This window comes from Leucopleurus acutus (assembly GCF_964270905.1).
Source record: "Leucopleurus acutus genome assembly, chromosome: 3".
Lineage (NCBI taxonomy): Eukaryota > Metazoa > Chordata > Mammalia > Artiodactyla > Delphinidae > Leucopleurus > Leucopleurus acutus.
The window spans coordinates 17,420,333-17,437,603 of NC_139145.1; the positions used below are offsets into that span (position 1 = coordinate 17,420,333).

General features: G+C 37.3%; 1 protein-coding gene across 2 annotated transcripts in view; it reads left to right on the plus strand.

The window, feature by feature from the left end:
• The window catches only part of CANX (calnexin), a 32,123-nt gene extending 15,354 nt beyond the window's left edge, over positions 1–16,769 (plus strand). The window contains exons 2-15 of one of the 2 annotated variants that reach the window (XM_082836655.1): positions 1,436–1,612; positions 1,889–1,962; positions 2,414–2,472; positions 3,154–3,295; positions 3,736–3,817; positions 4,323–4,515; positions 5,941–6,130; positions 8,443–8,556; positions 8,862–9,018; positions 10,145–10,360; positions 11,258–11,377; positions 12,268–12,394; positions 12,580–12,659; positions 14,429–16,769. In XM_082836655.1, the coding sequence (XP_082692781.1) occupies positions 1,439–1,612; positions 1,889–1,962; positions 2,414–2,472; positions 3,154–3,295; positions 3,736–3,817; positions 4,323–4,515; positions 5,941–6,130; positions 8,443–8,556; positions 8,862–9,018; positions 10,145–10,360; positions 11,258–11,377; positions 12,268–12,394; positions 12,580–12,659; positions 14,429–14,482 (1,782 nt within the window). In that variant the 5' untranslated portion in view covers positions 1,436–1,438 and the 3' untranslated portion in view covers positions 14,483–16,769. Of the gene's footprint in view, positions 1–1,435; positions 1,613–1,888; positions 1,963–2,413; positions 2,473–3,153; positions 3,296–3,735; positions 3,818–4,322; positions 4,516–5,940; positions 6,131–8,442; positions 8,557–8,861; positions 9,019–10,144; positions 10,361–11,257; positions 11,378–12,267; positions 12,395–12,579; positions 13,679–14,428 lie in introns of those variants that run through there. The other variant, XM_082836654.1, reaches the window with a different exon arrangement.
• Positions 16,770–17,271: the final 502 nt, after the last annotated feature.

Below are 17,271 nucleotides of genomic sequence, written 5' to 3' on the forward strand. Positions count from 1 at the left end.
TTCTTTTTTTAAATTTTTTTTTAAAATTTTTTATTTTATTTATTTATTTTTGGCTGTGTTGGGTCTTCGTTGCTGCACGCGGGCTTTCTCTAGTTGCGACAAGCAGGGGCTACTCTTCGTTGTGGTGCGTGGGCTTCTCATTGCAGTGGCTTCTCTTGTTGAAGAACACGGGCTCTAGGCGCGTGGGCTTCAGTAGTTGTGGCACACAGGCTCAGTAGTTGTGGCTCACGGGCTCTAGAGTGCAGGCTCAGTAGTTGTGGCACACAGGCTTAGTTGCTCCATGGCATGTGGGATCTTCCTGGACCAAGGCTCAAACCCGTGTCTCCTGCATTGGCAGGCGGATTCTTAACCACTGCACCACTAGGGAAGCCCCTAAAATCTTTTTTATTGTAGTAAAAACGCTTATCATAAGACTTACCATATTAACCATTATTAAGTTCAGTGGCATTAAGTACATTCTCATTGTTGTGCAGCTTTCACGTCCATCCATCTCCAGAGAGAACTCTTTTCGTCTTGGAGAATTGAAACTCTATACTACCTACTACCAAATCTTTTTGTGCATCCATGTGGCTCAGTTTTTATATCTTTAGGTCTGCGGTTTTGGGAAAAGGACCGACTACCATCCATGACAGTCTAATACAATACATAAGGCACTTACAGGCTTAGAAAATAAGAGGTAAAGATAGCTGGTCTGTGGTTTAATATATTTTTTTGTTGAGTCTTAAAACACTAATTTAAAACCATATCTACACTTGATGGTCTTTGGACAAGAGCAGCAGCATCTAAATTAAGTGTTTAATGTGAGGCTAGTTAGCTCCTCTGTTACTTCATTGTAATGTTTTAACTCATTTAAACTAACCTGTAAAAGGGGCTTTGTCCATTGTAGAGCTCTTTACAAATGCAGGAATTTAGTTTGAAATTGTATCTGAACACCATAAATTTGTGTAGCCAACATGATATTCTATATGGGGATACCTGTTTATGTTTGAGTTTTATTTTGAAATTTTTATTGAAATTGAATCTTTTAACTAACTGATTTTAGGAAAACCGCTTTATCATTCTGGATTCACTTTCTTTATCTGTAAAATGAACTACAATGAAGTTCTGATTTGAAAGCCTTAATTTTAAATAAGAGAGGGGTTAGAGCTTCCCTGGGGGCGCAGTGGTTGAGAGTCCGCCTGCTGATGCAGGGGACACAGGTTTGTGCCCCGGTCTGGGAAGATCCCACATGCCGCGGAGTGGCTGGGCCCATGAGCCATGGCCACTGAGCCTGTGCGTCCGGAGCCTGTGCTCCGCAACGGGAGAGGCCACAACAGTGAGAGGCCCGCGTACCGCAAAGAAAAAAAAACAAATAAATAAGTGGTCCATGTAGTGGTCTTACAAAATTTTTTTAAAAGGAGGTGATGCATTTAACTGTACCCTTTTTTATATTTAGATCATGGAAGGGAAGTGGTTGCTGTGTGTGTTACTGGTGCTTGGAACTGCTCTTGTTCAGGCTCATGATGGACATGAAGATGATGTGATTGACATTGAGGATGACCTTGATGATGTCATTGAAGAGGTAGAAGACTCAAAACCGAAAGCAGATACCAGCACTCCTCCATCTCCAAAGGTTTGAAGTGGTCTTTGAATCTATTCATTTTGCCTCTTGAGATAACCAAAGGATGAAGGTAAATTTTGGATCCTTATCACAGGGAAAGCAAAATTTGCTAAAATTTTTATTGATCTCTCTGTCAGCCTTTGTTATATTGTCCCAAAGATAAGTTATATGGATTGAATTCGAGGGCCAGCTATGAAAGTTTGAAAGCAAATCAAGAGAATAGATCCTACTGAGAAAGGAGTGTTGCTGAATATTTCAATTCTTAATTCATTTTTATATTTAACACAGGTCACCTACAAAGCTCCAGTTCCAACAGGGGAAGTGTATTTTGCTGATAGCTTTGACAGAGGAACTCTGTCAGGGTAAGTGTTTCTTAGGGGGAAAAAATCTTAGAGGCAGACATCATATAAATAAGATGGGATAGTGTATTCCTTTTTGGATATTATTTTATATAGTGAAATGTCTAACTATATTATATCTTTCATCCCTTTTAGGAAAATAGTGTTTTAGAACATGTGGTTCTTGCTTCCATATCTTTTCCCTTCACCCTGTATTTTGTTCTTTGAGAAAGTTGTTTTCTCTTGAGTCTTAAAAGGTGACATTATTTCATGGGTTTGGTACTTTTTCTTACAGATTTTTGAGTTGAGTACAATATATTATCACTACTTGAATGACATTTAAAAGTTGAAAGTACAGTGGTTAGGTAGGCTAAGAAGAGCTGGATAGTTCCTATTTTTATTATTGTTTACATTGTTTCTTTTTACAGGCCAACTATAATTTGAATCTTAATTTAGGGGTATGTCTTAATTACAGGTGGATTTTATCCAAAGCCAAGAAAGATGACACTGATGACGAAATTGCCAAATATGATGGTGAGAGTTGCATTTGATTTAGATATAATAGCAGATTGAGGTTTGATGTATTTCCATAGTATCTCTCAAGACTAGTTTAAAAGGAGTATGTATAGGGCTTCCCTGGTGGCGCAGTGGTTGAGAGTCCGCCTGCCGATGCAGGGGACACAGGTTCGTGCCCCGGTCCGGGAAGATCCCACATGCCGCGGAGCGGCTGGGCCCGTGAGCCATGGCCGCTGAGCCTGCGCGTCCAGAGCCTGTGCTCCGCAACGGGAGAGGCCACAACAGTGAGAGGCCCATGTACCGGGAAAAAAAAAAAAAGAGTATGTATACATTTTAAGATTTTTCACTGGAAGTTTGCTTTCTTTGTGTGTTCTATTATATTTTATAGGGTTAGACCTGTTTAATGTTTATTTTTACACCATAAAATGGAAGATTTATTACTCATGGTGCTGTATTTTGGAAATGGAAGGTCTTTTCTAGGCATTGGTAGAATGAATGTGCTATAGGTTTTTAAAAACCATATCCTAATATTTGTCAATTATGTGTGTTTAATATTAATAGACCAGCTCTCAGAGGTAAATGGAACATGTTAAACATTTGTCAGTATGATGGATTTGCACAACTTGGAGTTTTGTTTGTTACGATTTCAGGATCTTCAGAGGTGTAATTAGGGAGTGGGACCTTTTTGTTGTCTTGCAGGAAAATGGGAGGTAGATGAAATGAAGGAAACAAAACTTCCAGGCGATAAAGGACTTGTATTGATGTCTCGAGCCAAGCATCATGCTATCTCTGCTAAACTGAACAAGCCTTTCATCTTTGATACCAAGCCTCTCATTATTCAGTGAGTGAAACAATTGCTTGATAGACCCTTTCTAGGAAGAGTGAAGACATTATATTATAAAACTATTACTCTATGTAAAAAAAAATTATGAGAATAATTACATGCTACAGTAGGAATTTTAGGATGTATTTAAGCATCCTGTAATGTAACATTTTTTTCATGCCCAGTAAATTATTTTGAAATAAATCAGCTGTTTTTCCTACTGATAGCAAATGAACTTCTGGATTTTGCAAATAGTATTTACTGGGAATCTGCATTAAGATTTAATTTTCTTTTACTTAGTTAATTTTGGGGGATTGGGTAAGTATAACAATAGAAGATGGAATCTTCACATATGACCTGTGATAAAACATGTGACCAAAGTGGGGGAAAGGGAAATAAATTAAGAAATTTGATCTTTCATAATGCCATATGGTCTCTGCCTTTCTCTCTGAAATTAGGTATGAGGTTAATTTCCAAAATGGAATAGAATGTGGTGGTGCCTATGTGAAACTACTTTCCAAAACCCCAGAGCTCAACCTGGTAGGTACTTCCTATTTCTTTATGTGGCCTCCCACAGTTACCTTTTAAGAATCTCAGAGAAAAGGAAAGAAAATTTTCTAAGACCAGTGAAAATAAGGCCGTTTCTCCTGCTGTTGAAATATTTTGGAGGCTGGAAATACTGACCTTGACATTTCTGTGCTTTTTATTTGAAATGTAAATTTCAAAGCTGTTTTGTTTTATCCTTGGTTTCTGTCCTGTGTAATTTTTAGTTTTAGCAAACTTATTTCTTTGTTTTATGAAAGAAGCAGTAACTATCTAGGTATATGCATTATTTTGTGTTTTTAAGCACTTTCATATATTCTCATGTAAAATTTCCCGGTAATTTCTGGTTATTCCTTTTCACTGGTATCTGTACAAACCTCATAAATGAATAAACTTTTCCTGTAATAGGACACTATTTGGGATTTTATAAGAGGACATATCACACTTTTGAAAGGTTGCTTTTCAACACTTTGAGTTACTTAATCCATTTTTGTTTCTGAAGGATCACTTCCACGACAAGACCCCTTACACGATTATGTTTGGTCCAGATAAATGTGGAGAGGACTATAAATTGCACTTCATCTTTCGCCACAAAAACCCCAAAACGGGTGTATATGAAGAAAAGCATGCTAAGAGGCCAGATGCAGATCTGAAGACCTATTTTACTGATAAGAAAACACATCTTTATACATTAAGTAAGAAAAACTATTAATAAATTTTGGTTTTTATGGCACTACACATTTATCATCCATTTAATTTAAAGATTGTAAGCCTGCAAATAAGAATCTCTGTTGACTTAATATTAGTTGTGAGAAGAACTTAATTTCTCAGCACTAAAATGTCTCTTCCTTAGGTTGAATTGAGAGCTAGGGTTTGAAACAATTTTAAGAATAAGATTGTATGTCCCATAAAGAGCTTCTTTGCTTGATTCTCACCCTTCATTTCCTCCCTTTGTTTATTTTCTTGTTGATGGGATGTTAAGTTATAGGACATACAATAGAAATATGTATACAGTTTTTTTCAAAGTATCTTCTAGTTGAACTTGTTTGGATGCTCCAACACCTAGACAGTTGAGTTTAATCATTTGGACATTGGAATGGGTCTTTTTATTTAATGAAGTTTTTCCTGCTGCTTTGAGATCACATATAGACATGCCTCTTTTCCTAAAGAATGCAATAACCTTTCTTCTTTATAACAAAAGTAATATATATTCAGCATAGGAATTTAAAAGGAAAAAGAAAGCAAAAAGAAAACATTTAAAATTATTTGAAATATCAACACTGTGATATGTATTTGGCTATATGTGAATAAACATGTATATATGTATAGACACATGTAATTTTTATTAGAAGTTAAGTGTGCTATATTTCACTTTTTCTCTTCACAAAAGCATGAGAATCTTTCTGTGAGAGTAGATATCACTGATAACATTGATAACCTTCATTGTCATTGAGGATAGCAGCATAGTACTCTGTCATTTTCCATAGTACTCTGGATGTTCTGTGACCTAGTCAGTTGCCTATTAGGCTTTTAGATGTAGGATCCAGGCTTTAGCATAATTCACACTTAAGATACCTTTATGGATTTAAAATTATGTTTGCATTCTTCACTGGATTCCAAAAGTACAACCTGAGTAGACACGTGGTTTAATAAACCACATGTAATTGAAATTTTGTGTAATTTGAAATTTGGGCAACATAGTGGTAATACCAACTCAAAAAATGAGGAAATGGGCCTTTTCTGTTGGGGGACAGTTATAATAAGTAAACTTATTTGCCTGTTGACTGGTGTGTAACCATTTGTGTCAAACCAATATTGCATTAGTTTATGTACCTTTTTTTTGATGTTTTTAATGTTCATACATGGAATCTTTTGGTGTGTAAAAATTTTACCTGTCATTTGTTCTAATTCCTAAAAACCTGAAGAACTAACATTTACGACTTACAGATAAGGAAAAAGCGTGCTAACTTGCATAAGGCTCCATGACCATGTTCTAACGCCCAAGGTCTTTACTCCATGCTTCTGCTTTCTGTTAGAAATATGATTGTTTGTGTTGTGGTGAAGAGAGCTTGGGAATGAGTGGCTAATTAACTTTTTAAAATTGCATTTAATTTTTTCAGTCTTGAATCCAGATAATAGTTTTGAAATCTTAGTGGACCAGTCTGTTGTAAACAGTGGGAATCTGTTAAATGACATGACTCCTCCTGTAAATCCTTCACGTGAAATTGAGGACCCAGAAGACCGGAAGCCTGAAGATTGGGATGAAAGACCAAAAATACCAGATCCTGATGCTGTCAAGCCAGATGACTGGTGAGTCTTTGGGACCTGTCTTTGAATGCAGTGGAGCATTTCATACATTCCATTTGGCTTGAACAATTGAATGGTGGTTGAAATCTGATAATTTGGATAATCTGTGATGCAGTCTAAATGTTAGGAAAAATGTAGACTACTATAGCTGAAAATAGTAGTGACCACCTAGTGATTACTAGGGCCATCGTGATCATCTGGGCTGCCTCATACCATTTTACAAGCCACCAAATGCTGAAACTGATGATAGAGTTTGCCTGTGGTGACACGGTTGGTTTGTGGCAGAACCTCGGGTCTTTCGGCCTGGCCTTTCCAATGCTTCTATGAATTCACATTTAAAGCTGGAGTCCTAAAATTTTAATTTGAAAAATAACCTTTTTACTATTTAAACAATACTCAGGAGATCTCTGCTCTGTGTTGAGCACTGGAATACAAAACCACAAGCACACCAGCTGCCTACACAACTCCCAGTCTAGTTGTGAGACAGGCACTTGAAGTTGGCATGCATGGGATGAATGGTCTAATATGTGTTACTTGTGACCAGAGCACCAGGTATACCTAACTTCAGTAGTTTCTTGGAGTTGGGCAAATCAAATTGAGAACTGAAAGTGGGCAAGAGTTAACTTAAAGTGAAGTTAAGTTAAGGTGAAGATGGAAAATGGTATTCCCTGGTTGAAGGAGAATATCAGGTGCAAAAGTAGAGGAATAGGAGTGAGCTTAACACGTGTGAGGGAAATTGAGTAGCCTTTTACATAAGGTGCAAATTGGAGAGTGGTAAGAAAAGAAAACAGGTGGGTTGTACTCTTGTATGTAACCATCTTTGAACTCTGGTATGGTGACTTTTGGAAATGTCAGGAAGTGAACAAAGAGAAGTGATAAAACTGATCTTCCATTTGTAAGTATCCTCTTAGGCTTCACAGTTAAATTCTAGTTGATAACTTTTATGCTGCACTGGTGTAGTGGGTGAGTTTATTTGTATATTTGGTGAACATTAGATTTCGACTCAGCCTTGTTCAATATTGTATTCCTTAACTAGCTGTTTTATTTTGGGGGTGGAGAAGTGAATGTTCAGCTTGAAAGATCAGCTGAATGATATACAAGTTTAAGTTCTTACACAATTTTAAACTAGCAAATTTCAAAACCAAGCATAATCCTGACCAAGAATAGAAGATGTCTCTGCTTACCAGCTAAAGTGGCTCTAACAATAACTGCATAAAGCTTTGAAATTAGGTACTTCTTGATGAACTTTTAAGGGTAACTGAGTCATAATTCACATGCTAAAATCCACCCTCTAAAGTGTACAGTTCAGTGGTTTTACAGTATGTTTGCAGTGTTGTGCAACCATCACCACTGTCTAATTCCAGAACATTTTTATCACCCAAAAAGAAGCCCATACCCATGAAGCAGTTACTCCGTATTTCTCCCTTCCACCAGCCCCTGGCAACCACTAATCTGCCTTCTGTCTCTGTGGATTTGCCCATTCTGGATATAGAATAATATAATATGTGGTCCTTTGTGTCTAGCTTCTTTTGCTCAGCATAATGTTTTTAAGACTCATCCATGTTGAAGCATGGATTAGTACTTCATTCCTTTTTATGACTGAAGACTGTTCCATTGTGTGGATAATACCACATTTTATTTATCCATTCCTTATTTGATTGACATTTAGGGTGTTTCCCTTTTTTGGCTGTGGTTATGAATAATGCTGCTATGAACATTCATGTATAGGTTTTTGGGTGAATATACATTTTCATTTCTCTTGGGTATATTCCTAGGAGTGGAATTGTTGGGTCATATGGTAATGACGTTTAACTTTTTGAGGGACTGCCAAACTGTTTTCCAAAGTGGCTGTACCATTTTACTTGCTCACAATCAATGTATGAGGGTTTCATTTTCTCCACATCCTTGCCAATACTTAGTTTTATCAGTTTTTTTTATTATAGCCATCCTACTGGGTATGAAGTGGTATCTTATTGTGGTTTTGATTTGCATTTCTCTGATGGCTAATGATGTTGAACATATTTTCATGTGCTTATTGGGCATTTCTATGTCTGAAGAAATGTCTATTCAATCCTTTGCTGGTTTTTAAATTGAGTTGTCTTTTTATTATTAGGTTGTAAGAGTTCTTTATAAATTCTGCATACTAGGCCCTTGTATATGATTTTAGATATTTATAGGAGGAACTATTTTAAGTTTTTTGATTAAGTAAGGCCTACATATTTTTAGACTGCCCTGTTTCAGATTCACAAAGTGGGACCACATTGTGATTCTCTGGCCAATGTTGTCAGTAATTGGCTTTTTCTTTTGTGTTTAAGGGATGAAGATGCCCCTGCTAAGATTCCAGATGAAGAAGCCACAAAGCCTGAAGGCTGGTTAGATGATGAACCTGAATATGTACCTGACCCAGATGCAGAGAAGCCAGAGGATTGGTATGAGCTTTAGTTAACTTTTGAAATTGCCTGCTTTTTTATTGAAGTAAAAGTTAATACTTAAATACAGCTAACTGCTCAAATTTAAGTGTAGAGCTCAACAAACTAAATTGATTACATTTTCATCTCTTTTTTTAAATGCATCTGTCATGAAAAACCCTTATTACTGGAAATGTGGAAACAAGATGATGCTCTGTAGTACGACATTGTGAAAGTATTTCTGCAGGATTTCAGGGAAGCCCTGGGGCAGCTTTTCACAGTCCTGCATCACAGAACCCATTTGTAGTTTGTTTGTATCTCCACAGGGATGAAGATATGGATGGAGAATGGGAGGCTCCTCAGATTGCCAACCCTAAGTGTGAGTCGGCTCCTGGGTGTGGTGTCTGGCAGCGACCTATGATTGACAACCCTAATTATAAGGGCAAATGGAAGCCGCCCATGATTGACAATCCTAACTACCAGGTTTGTACCTCTCTGTGGTTTCATAGATCTCTTTGTGTTCAGATAGAAGTTTTGTCTATAGTGAGGCTGCCAGGTTGATCCCCTGTATTCAAACTATTGAATTGAAAACAAAGTAAACTTCAAAATTGAGAGAAAACTTGTGTGTTAAGTGTTGAAAAGGTAAACCTAGAAACTAGAAAGAACTTTCATAATTGCTTTGTAACTTGTGTTTAAAAGCAAACAAAAAATAGAAAACTTGTGGTTTGGGCACCCTGCTGCCATGTGGATCCAACTTGGCAATCTCTGTGGTAGGGTGGATAGAGGATTATGATGGGAGTTGGTTCCCTGACCACAAGTCAGGGAACACAAGTCAGCTCATTGCTTGACCTCAGTATCTTCAACTATAAAAAGACTGTGAGGCTCAAATGAGATGGTAATACAGGTGGTGATATTTTAAAGCTTTAAGTTTACTATGGAAATGTAACAACTCAGACCCTGGTCTCACTTCTGTTTCTGTTCTAGTCAAATTATTTAAAATCATTAATTTCTACTCTGTCACACTTCAAAATGTAAAGTGTAGGTCTGTATCTCTATGTATCTACTATGTATATACTTTTCTGTTTTTAAATGTACTTGTGCAATCAATAAGATAAGTTAAAAATTGCGCTTTAGCTGTTTTGTTGATGGCCATTTAGGTGAATTGCCATTTTTTGCTTTTAGAGTCCTTGCTGCAGTAATTTTCCTTGTAAATGTCTGAGTATATGTGGTAACTATTTCTCTAGGTAGTTATCTGAGGTGAAATATCTGGTTGAAGATTGTGTACATTTTAAATCACCACTGAAGGAGTCTGTACTGATTTATGCTCCCACTCCTACCAGCAGTTAGTTGATAAGAGTGGAGGCTGTTGGAATGTGCCAGGTAGAGCAAGGTGTTTGGATCAAGGTCATGGATGAAATTGAAAGTAGCTGGAGTCCAGATGTCTTAGAGGCATCAGTAGCATTTATTGTTTTCTTCCTGTTACTTAAGTTTTACAAAGTCAGCACTTAACTCGCAGGTAATGCAGAATTCATCTTAATTCTTATTTAGGTTCACCATAAATTTGTGGTGATCATTATCTGAAATGATTTTTTAAAATATTTTTCTCTAGGGAATCTGGAAACCCCGGAAAATACCAAATCCAGATTTCTTTGAAGATCTGGAGCCTTTCAAGATGACTCCTTTTAGTGCTATTGGTTTAGAACTGTGGTCTATGACCTCAGACATTTTTTTTGACAACTTTATTGTTTCTGGTGATAGAAGAGTAGTTGATGATTGGGCCAATGATGGATGGGGTCTGAAGAAAGCTGCGGATGGGGCTGCTGAGGTTTGTGCTTGCTTGTTTATTGTGCATTTATGTCTTTTATTACAGGTAACTAATTGCTTCTGTTATGAAAAGCTATCTTCTAAGATTTGTCTTTTCCCTTTTTGGGGGATGTTGGCATAGAAAGTGTGACTTTGTCTGCTAAAGACAAAACACTGGGGCTTTGGACATGATTTCATTAGGCCAATATAATGGCTTTAGAGTCTGTATTTGTGGTATGTGTAGGGTATTTTTTTTTAATTGTGTTAAGATACATTTAACAGGGATTGACATATACACACTACTATGTATAAAATAGATATCTAAAAAGAACCTACTGTATTGCACAGGGAACTCTATTCAATTCTATTCTGTAATGACCTATATGGGAATAGACTCTAAAAAGAGTGGATATATGTATAATTAACTCACTTTGCTGTACAGCAGAAATTAACACAACATTATAAATCAACTATACTCCAATTTAAAAAAAATTTTTTTAAGATATTTAACAAAATTTGCCATTTAGGGTATATGCTAATGCACTCTTAAATACTGAATCTTGGTTTACCCAATAAGTGGAATTTTCACATAATTGGTCATAAGGCCAAGATGGGAATTGGAGAGACATTGAGATCAAGAAATTCTTCATTCACTGGTCCCTGAGGTTAAGGAAACCTTTGTAGGTGATTAAGAAGCCAGCTTTCACACCTAGGAAGGGGAAATCCCCTTGATGATAAAGAAAGCAGGAAAATCGAAATTTTTCTCTTATTTCCTTTTTACATTGTGTGAACATCTAGGCTTGAATCCTCTGAAAAAGGTGCCTGAGTAGTGCCATGCGGTAATTGAACAGTGGGACAGTACAGCCTGTATTTAGTGTCAAAAGCCAAAACTTGAAATGAGTCCTGTCTTGTTTTTCAGCCAGGTGTAGTGGGGCAGATGATTGAGGCAGCCGAGGAGCGCCCATGGCTCTGGGTGGTCTACATTTTGACTGTAGCTCTGCCCGTATTTCTTGTCATCCTCTTCTGCTGTTCTGGAAAGGTATGAGTTGTTGCTGGTTTGTTTTTGCTTTGTTTTTTTATTTTGATTCACTCTTATATTGTTAAAAATAACTAAGATACATCGCCTGAGGTTTTTCTTTGTAGCAGCTCAGTAGTGACTGGGCCACATTTGGTGTTGACTTCTGAAACCCTGTTCACTACTTTCAGTGGCCATTTATTGTGGCCAGATGGAAGTAGGATTGTTAGCCCCTCGGTTTCTAATAGTATTAGCCTACTATATTACTCTCCTTCACATTTGGCAGAAGCTTTCTGAAAGAAAAGAAAAAAACAACTTAGAGATATAAAACTGAGCCATCTGGGCACAAACTAGCTTTTCCTTCTGGCATAGCTGTTTCTATTCATATACTTTATAATTCAGTCTTTGATTTCTCATTATCCATTTCTCCCTCAGCATCCCTACCCTCCCTTCCCCCGCAAAACACATGTAGGGCTGATACAGCCTTATTCTTTAGCCTTTGTTATATGCAATCAAACAAAAAGAAAATTTTGTTTAGACCCTCTACTTCTACTAAATGAGGATTATGCTTCACCTTGCATTCAAGATGTTTTGTAACCTGATCCCCAATCTTCCTTTCCAGCCTTATCCCCCCACCACTATTCTGCATATCTGTACCTCAGTCACCTTTGACTAGTTAGACTTGCACATTCCTGCCTGACCCCTTTGCTTCTACTGTTCCTTCTACCTTGAACCATACACATGCTCAGTGAAGAGGAAGCTCTCAAGCAGGAATTCCATCTTACTCATTTCTTTGTATCTACCCCAGCATATAGCCTTTGTACAGAACTTTGCTCATAGGCCTTCGGTAATTATATGGTAACGTAATACATAAAATGTGAACAAAACTGTCATGCTTTGGGGGAATATTTCAGAAACAGCCCAATCCTGTGGAGTACAAGAAGACTGATGCTCCTCAACCAGATGTGAAGGAGGACGAAGAAGAAAAGGAAGAGGAAAAGGAAAAGGGAGATGAGGAGGAGGAAGGTGAAGAGAAACTTGGTAAGAAGTAGACCCCAAAATATCTGCTTTAAACCAACATCCTAAGAAGACGTTTCAAACCCTTATAAGCAAGTTACTGTCAAGATTGTTTCAGACTCTAGAGGTGTGTTCTAATGCTGATTTTCTAGTTACCAAAAACAAGTATAAGATTTTGCTCAGTTGTTTTGCTTTGTTTTCTGTCTTAGAAGAGAAGCAAAAAAGTGACGTTGAAGAAGATGGTGGCACTGTCAGTCAAGAGGAGGAAGATAGGAAACCTAAAGCAGAGGTAATAGAAAGGGGGAGAGTATATCTTAATGTTTCAAGCAACTCAGTGAAGGTACATTTAAGTAGAGAGTATTTTCATAGGGTAATTTTCAATGGCTGTGGCAGTAAAAATTCCATTACAGCCAATTTTGTAAAAGTGGAATTCTTAGCACTAAAAAATTAAATTTCAAATTACATCTGAATCTCAAAAGTATTTTCTGTGCTGAAAATGGTTTTCTGTAATAAATAGAAGGTAAGGAAAGACTAACAAAATGCTTTCTAAGATGGCAGCTTCAGGTTATTATTTTACAGTTCTGTGTCATCATCTACCTCTCCTCACTGTGCCCTTAAAAATATTTATTGGACAAATCACTGCATTCTAAAATTTTTATCCCTCTTGCTGATGGAGTCATTCTTTCGTTCATTCAATAAATATTTGTGGAGTACCCATTGTGTACCAGGTATTGTTAGTGAACAAGACAGGCAAAGATACGCTACATCTGGGGAACTTAAATTCTAGTGGAAGGAAACAGACAGTAAGCAGTAGACGTTATAAGGAAGTAAATGAGAACAGTATGTTAAAAAGCAATGGGCTATGAAAAATAAAAGTTGTACAGGAAAAGGTATTGGAAATGCTGGAGGCGGGGTGTGTTGTATGTAATGTTAAAAGATGGTAGGTAGGCCTCAGTGGAGAGGTGACATTTGAGCAAAGACTTGAAAGAGATAAAGGACTTTGCCATGGAGATGTCCATGGGAAGAGCATTCCTGAGAGAACAGCCGGTACAAGGGCCTGAAGTGGTAGTCTAGATGGCCAGTACGGTCAGTAGATTAAGAGGGTGGAGCAAAGGAACATGGGGAAGGCTCCAGATTAGGTGAGGCCTCCTAGGCTGTTGTAGGGGCTTGGCTTTTCCTCCTAGTGAAATGGGCAGCCATTGTAGACTTTGGGGCAAAGGAGTGATCAGACCTGATTACTCTGGCTGCTATGTTTTTCACAGACCAGGGAGAATCAAGGAGCCTAGTTAGGAGATTACTGTAATAATCCAGGCAAGATATGGTGGCCCAGAGCAGGGTGATAGGAGAGAAGGATCTGGATTTTCTGGTGGATTGGATATGAGGTATGAGGGAAAGAGAATAGTCCACACCTTTCTTACCAAGGTCCCTTTTCTAAGCACTGCTGTTTCATTCTGATCCTTTCTGGAAACTACCCAGTTTCCATTTACAGCTACCACAACTCTGCCCTTCTATTGATAAAGGTCAATGTTGTTTATATTTTCAGTGGACGTATTCTGTCTCAACTAGAATGCATAGTTCTTTCAGGTAGGGACCAGTCTGTTTTTATATTCCCCAAACTTCCTCACACAATAAGTGTGTGTAGAGTAGAAGGAGCACTGGGTTTGTAGTCTTGAGTTTTATGTGGGACTCAGCTTTGATAGCCTTTAGTCCTCATGAATCTTTGAGGCTTTCTCAGCCTCAAAGTGGGACTAAGGTGTCCACAGGCCAGTAGTTATTCAGGATTAAGCAGGATAACATGTGAAAGCCTGGTGTCTGGTCCTTTTTAAAGAAAATGCTTATAGGTTAGATTTAGAAAACAAAGACTGAATTAGAACATATACAATCCCACCACCTTTGAGCCAACATTGTTTTTGATGCATTTTCTTCCAATCATTTTTCTTTTCCTGTTTTTCCTCAGATGGGTTATACTCAGCCTGGCTCATTTGAAAACTTGGTGAACTTTTACTTTTTTAAAAAATATGCTAATTATAGTGAATTTCTTGTTTTTTCAACCAACAGGAGGATGAAATTTTGAACAGATCACCAAGAAACAGAAAGCCACGAAGAGAGTGAAACAATCTTAAGAACTTGATCTGTGATTTCCTCTCCCTGCCCTTCCCCTGCAAAGTGTGGGTCCTAGGAGAGGACCTGGCACATCTTAGGTTGAAACTCAGAAAACCTTCAGAGTCACCATCAACAGGTTCCAGCTGAACACTAGCCCGTGTAATTTTAAACATCTAGCAGTAAATAATTGCAGTTGTGACATAAAGGACCCTGTTTCTGTAGAAAGAAAGCATTTAACATAATGGTTGTGAAATGTAACATGAAGCAACTAACTTGTATTTTTTTTGTTTTTAAACATCTTTGTTTTTTAAAATAGAGTGATAGAACTTTGTCAGTCTTTAAAAATCTTGGCTTAATTTAATATATTAATCTGTCCATGCAGAAATAACACCAACCTTTAAAAATGCTAGGGGGCTGAATTTGAAGTAACTGATTTTGTTTTTTAAGTTTGGTATTACAAAACATTCACGTGTCTTTGTCCCTTAAAATTGATAATCATGTTTAAAGTGCAGTCATTTGTGGTTATAATCTTGTTTTGCTTGCTTCCATTATTCAATTCCTCCTAAGGAAATTGAGGAGAGTGATTGGATGGAAGCCCAAATTTATATAAAGGTTCTGTTAAAATTGTATTAAAAATAGACATACAAAAAGAAAAAAACTTTTCACTTGATGTTGGTTAGGCCATGAAGTATGTGTGTTCTTTTGCCTTTGGAACAGCTCAGTTCCCAGACAGCTTTGCAGTTAGTGGAGGAGGTGGCGTAATGTGGCGCTCGGGCATTCATTCTTCACACCCTGGGAGTGTCTGGGCTTCAGCCTTCTCAAGCAGGTGGCTTCTTAAGGAACGCTACCAGAGTAGAGGCAGATGTTTTCATCACATCTTCCACTGTGTTGACACTGTTTTACCTTCTCAATTTCCCCAAATTCCCAGCTTTCTTCTCTGCTATGCATTGTCTTCACAGCACAGCTTGCAGTCCGTTGCTGAAAATGCTTATGAGCTCTGCATAGTGTTAAGCTTTACTGTGATTATGTGTATGTTTCTTCCTTTATTAAGCAGACCCACACCTTTCCAGGGTCAAAGTACACGATAGAATAGTGTCCTTCATCTTTACCATTTCTTTTACTCCGTGTAAAGACTTTAGAAGTGTAATCCAGAGGCGAGCCAATTCAGAATTGACTGTAATTGAACACAGGCTAAAAGTATTTATGGAGAAGTGACTTTTAGCATGAGTTTTCTGATTTTTGTAGCTGCTAAATCTTTTAAGTCTTTATTTGCAGTTCATGTAACAGTTCTGTCTTAAATTACATGATAAAGCAGTCCTGTTCAAAACTTTTTTTAAGTATGTGGCTTGTATAATTTTTAAGAAATGATCTTAGGTTTGTTTTTTCATGTGGAATGCAGATGGGTGCTATCAGAGCCTCTCCCCCATCACTATAGTGTAATAACATCATTATTACACCACACTGAAATGTATTCAGAATTAGATTTTTTTTTAGCTTTATTGTTTTTTCAGAGGTGTTTCAAATGTACCGATGATACTGTTCCTTGCACTGAATATATAAACACTCCAGAGTGTTTATATTGGGGAGATATTGGGGAGGAAGTATATTCATAAAAGATGAAGGCTGTATCTGTTTATTTTGTTTATCTTCAGTTTTTTTACTGGTTCACTTAAATTCTTATGAGGGTGGGATGCATTTTTCTTACTGTTCAGTGCTTTATCCTTTTCATCTGTTGTTCTGTGGTCACAGTGACCTTAGCTATGTAGCAGACTTTCCCAATTGTATTGAGTGCAAATAAACAGTTACTTAGCAAGACCTGAAAATATGTCTGCAGGTTTCTCCTTGAAGCAAGTGTGTGGGATCATTGCATTTCCAGAAATCTGCCTTCTTTATCCTCCATTGACATTACGGTTTCTTCCAGCTGAGCTGTGGAATAACAAGTATAAATCAGTAGACTGTTCATTTGCCTTTCCAAGGGTAATTTAGCAACGTTTGTCCAAAAAAAGAAAGACAAAACAAAAAGTCATTTCTTGGTTTTCTTTTCACTCTTTGTTAAAGGTGCAGCCTTCTAGGTGCACCTAGAAGTCTGACACATTAATGAATGACCAGCAGCAGTATTCAGCTCTTTAAAAGGCACTTACATTATGATTTTACATGCTGGTTATTTGTCCCATTGTTGTAAAATGCCCACTCCATCAGATGTGTTCCTCAGTTTCTCTCATCCATAAAATACTCTTCATTTTTCTCCAATTGTTGCGTTACTAAATGGTATTACATTAAAGCCCTGTGTTAAGCATCTGCTTTTGACTGACCTTCTTTCATAATAACCTTCAATTTGTGTGTTTTACTGGTTCAATAGTGGGTTGATCTTCCTTTAATTGACTACTACATGGAATTTTCTAATATTGCAGAAACTATTATGGACGATGAAATAATTACTACATCTCACCACGTGGATTTGAATATAATTCAGAGTAGGCTTTGCATCCTTTTCCTGCTGGATTGGGGTTCAGTATTTCAGTTCTATAATAGGTATAGCAGCTCAGAAAGGGAATGGTAATTTGTAGATTATTCTTTGAGATTTATGGGAACCATTCGACTTTTAAACATTTATTAGAAAATAAATCTTTGTTCAGAATCAGACTCCATCTTTTATATATTCCTACATATTTCAGGAATATTTTTGAACATTAGGCCATAACTTTTTTATGCAGTATTATTAGGCTTTTGAATTGCTTACTGAAGAGTACCCAAAATGTACTGCTCCTAGTTACGATTATCTTTCCCATTAGAAAAGA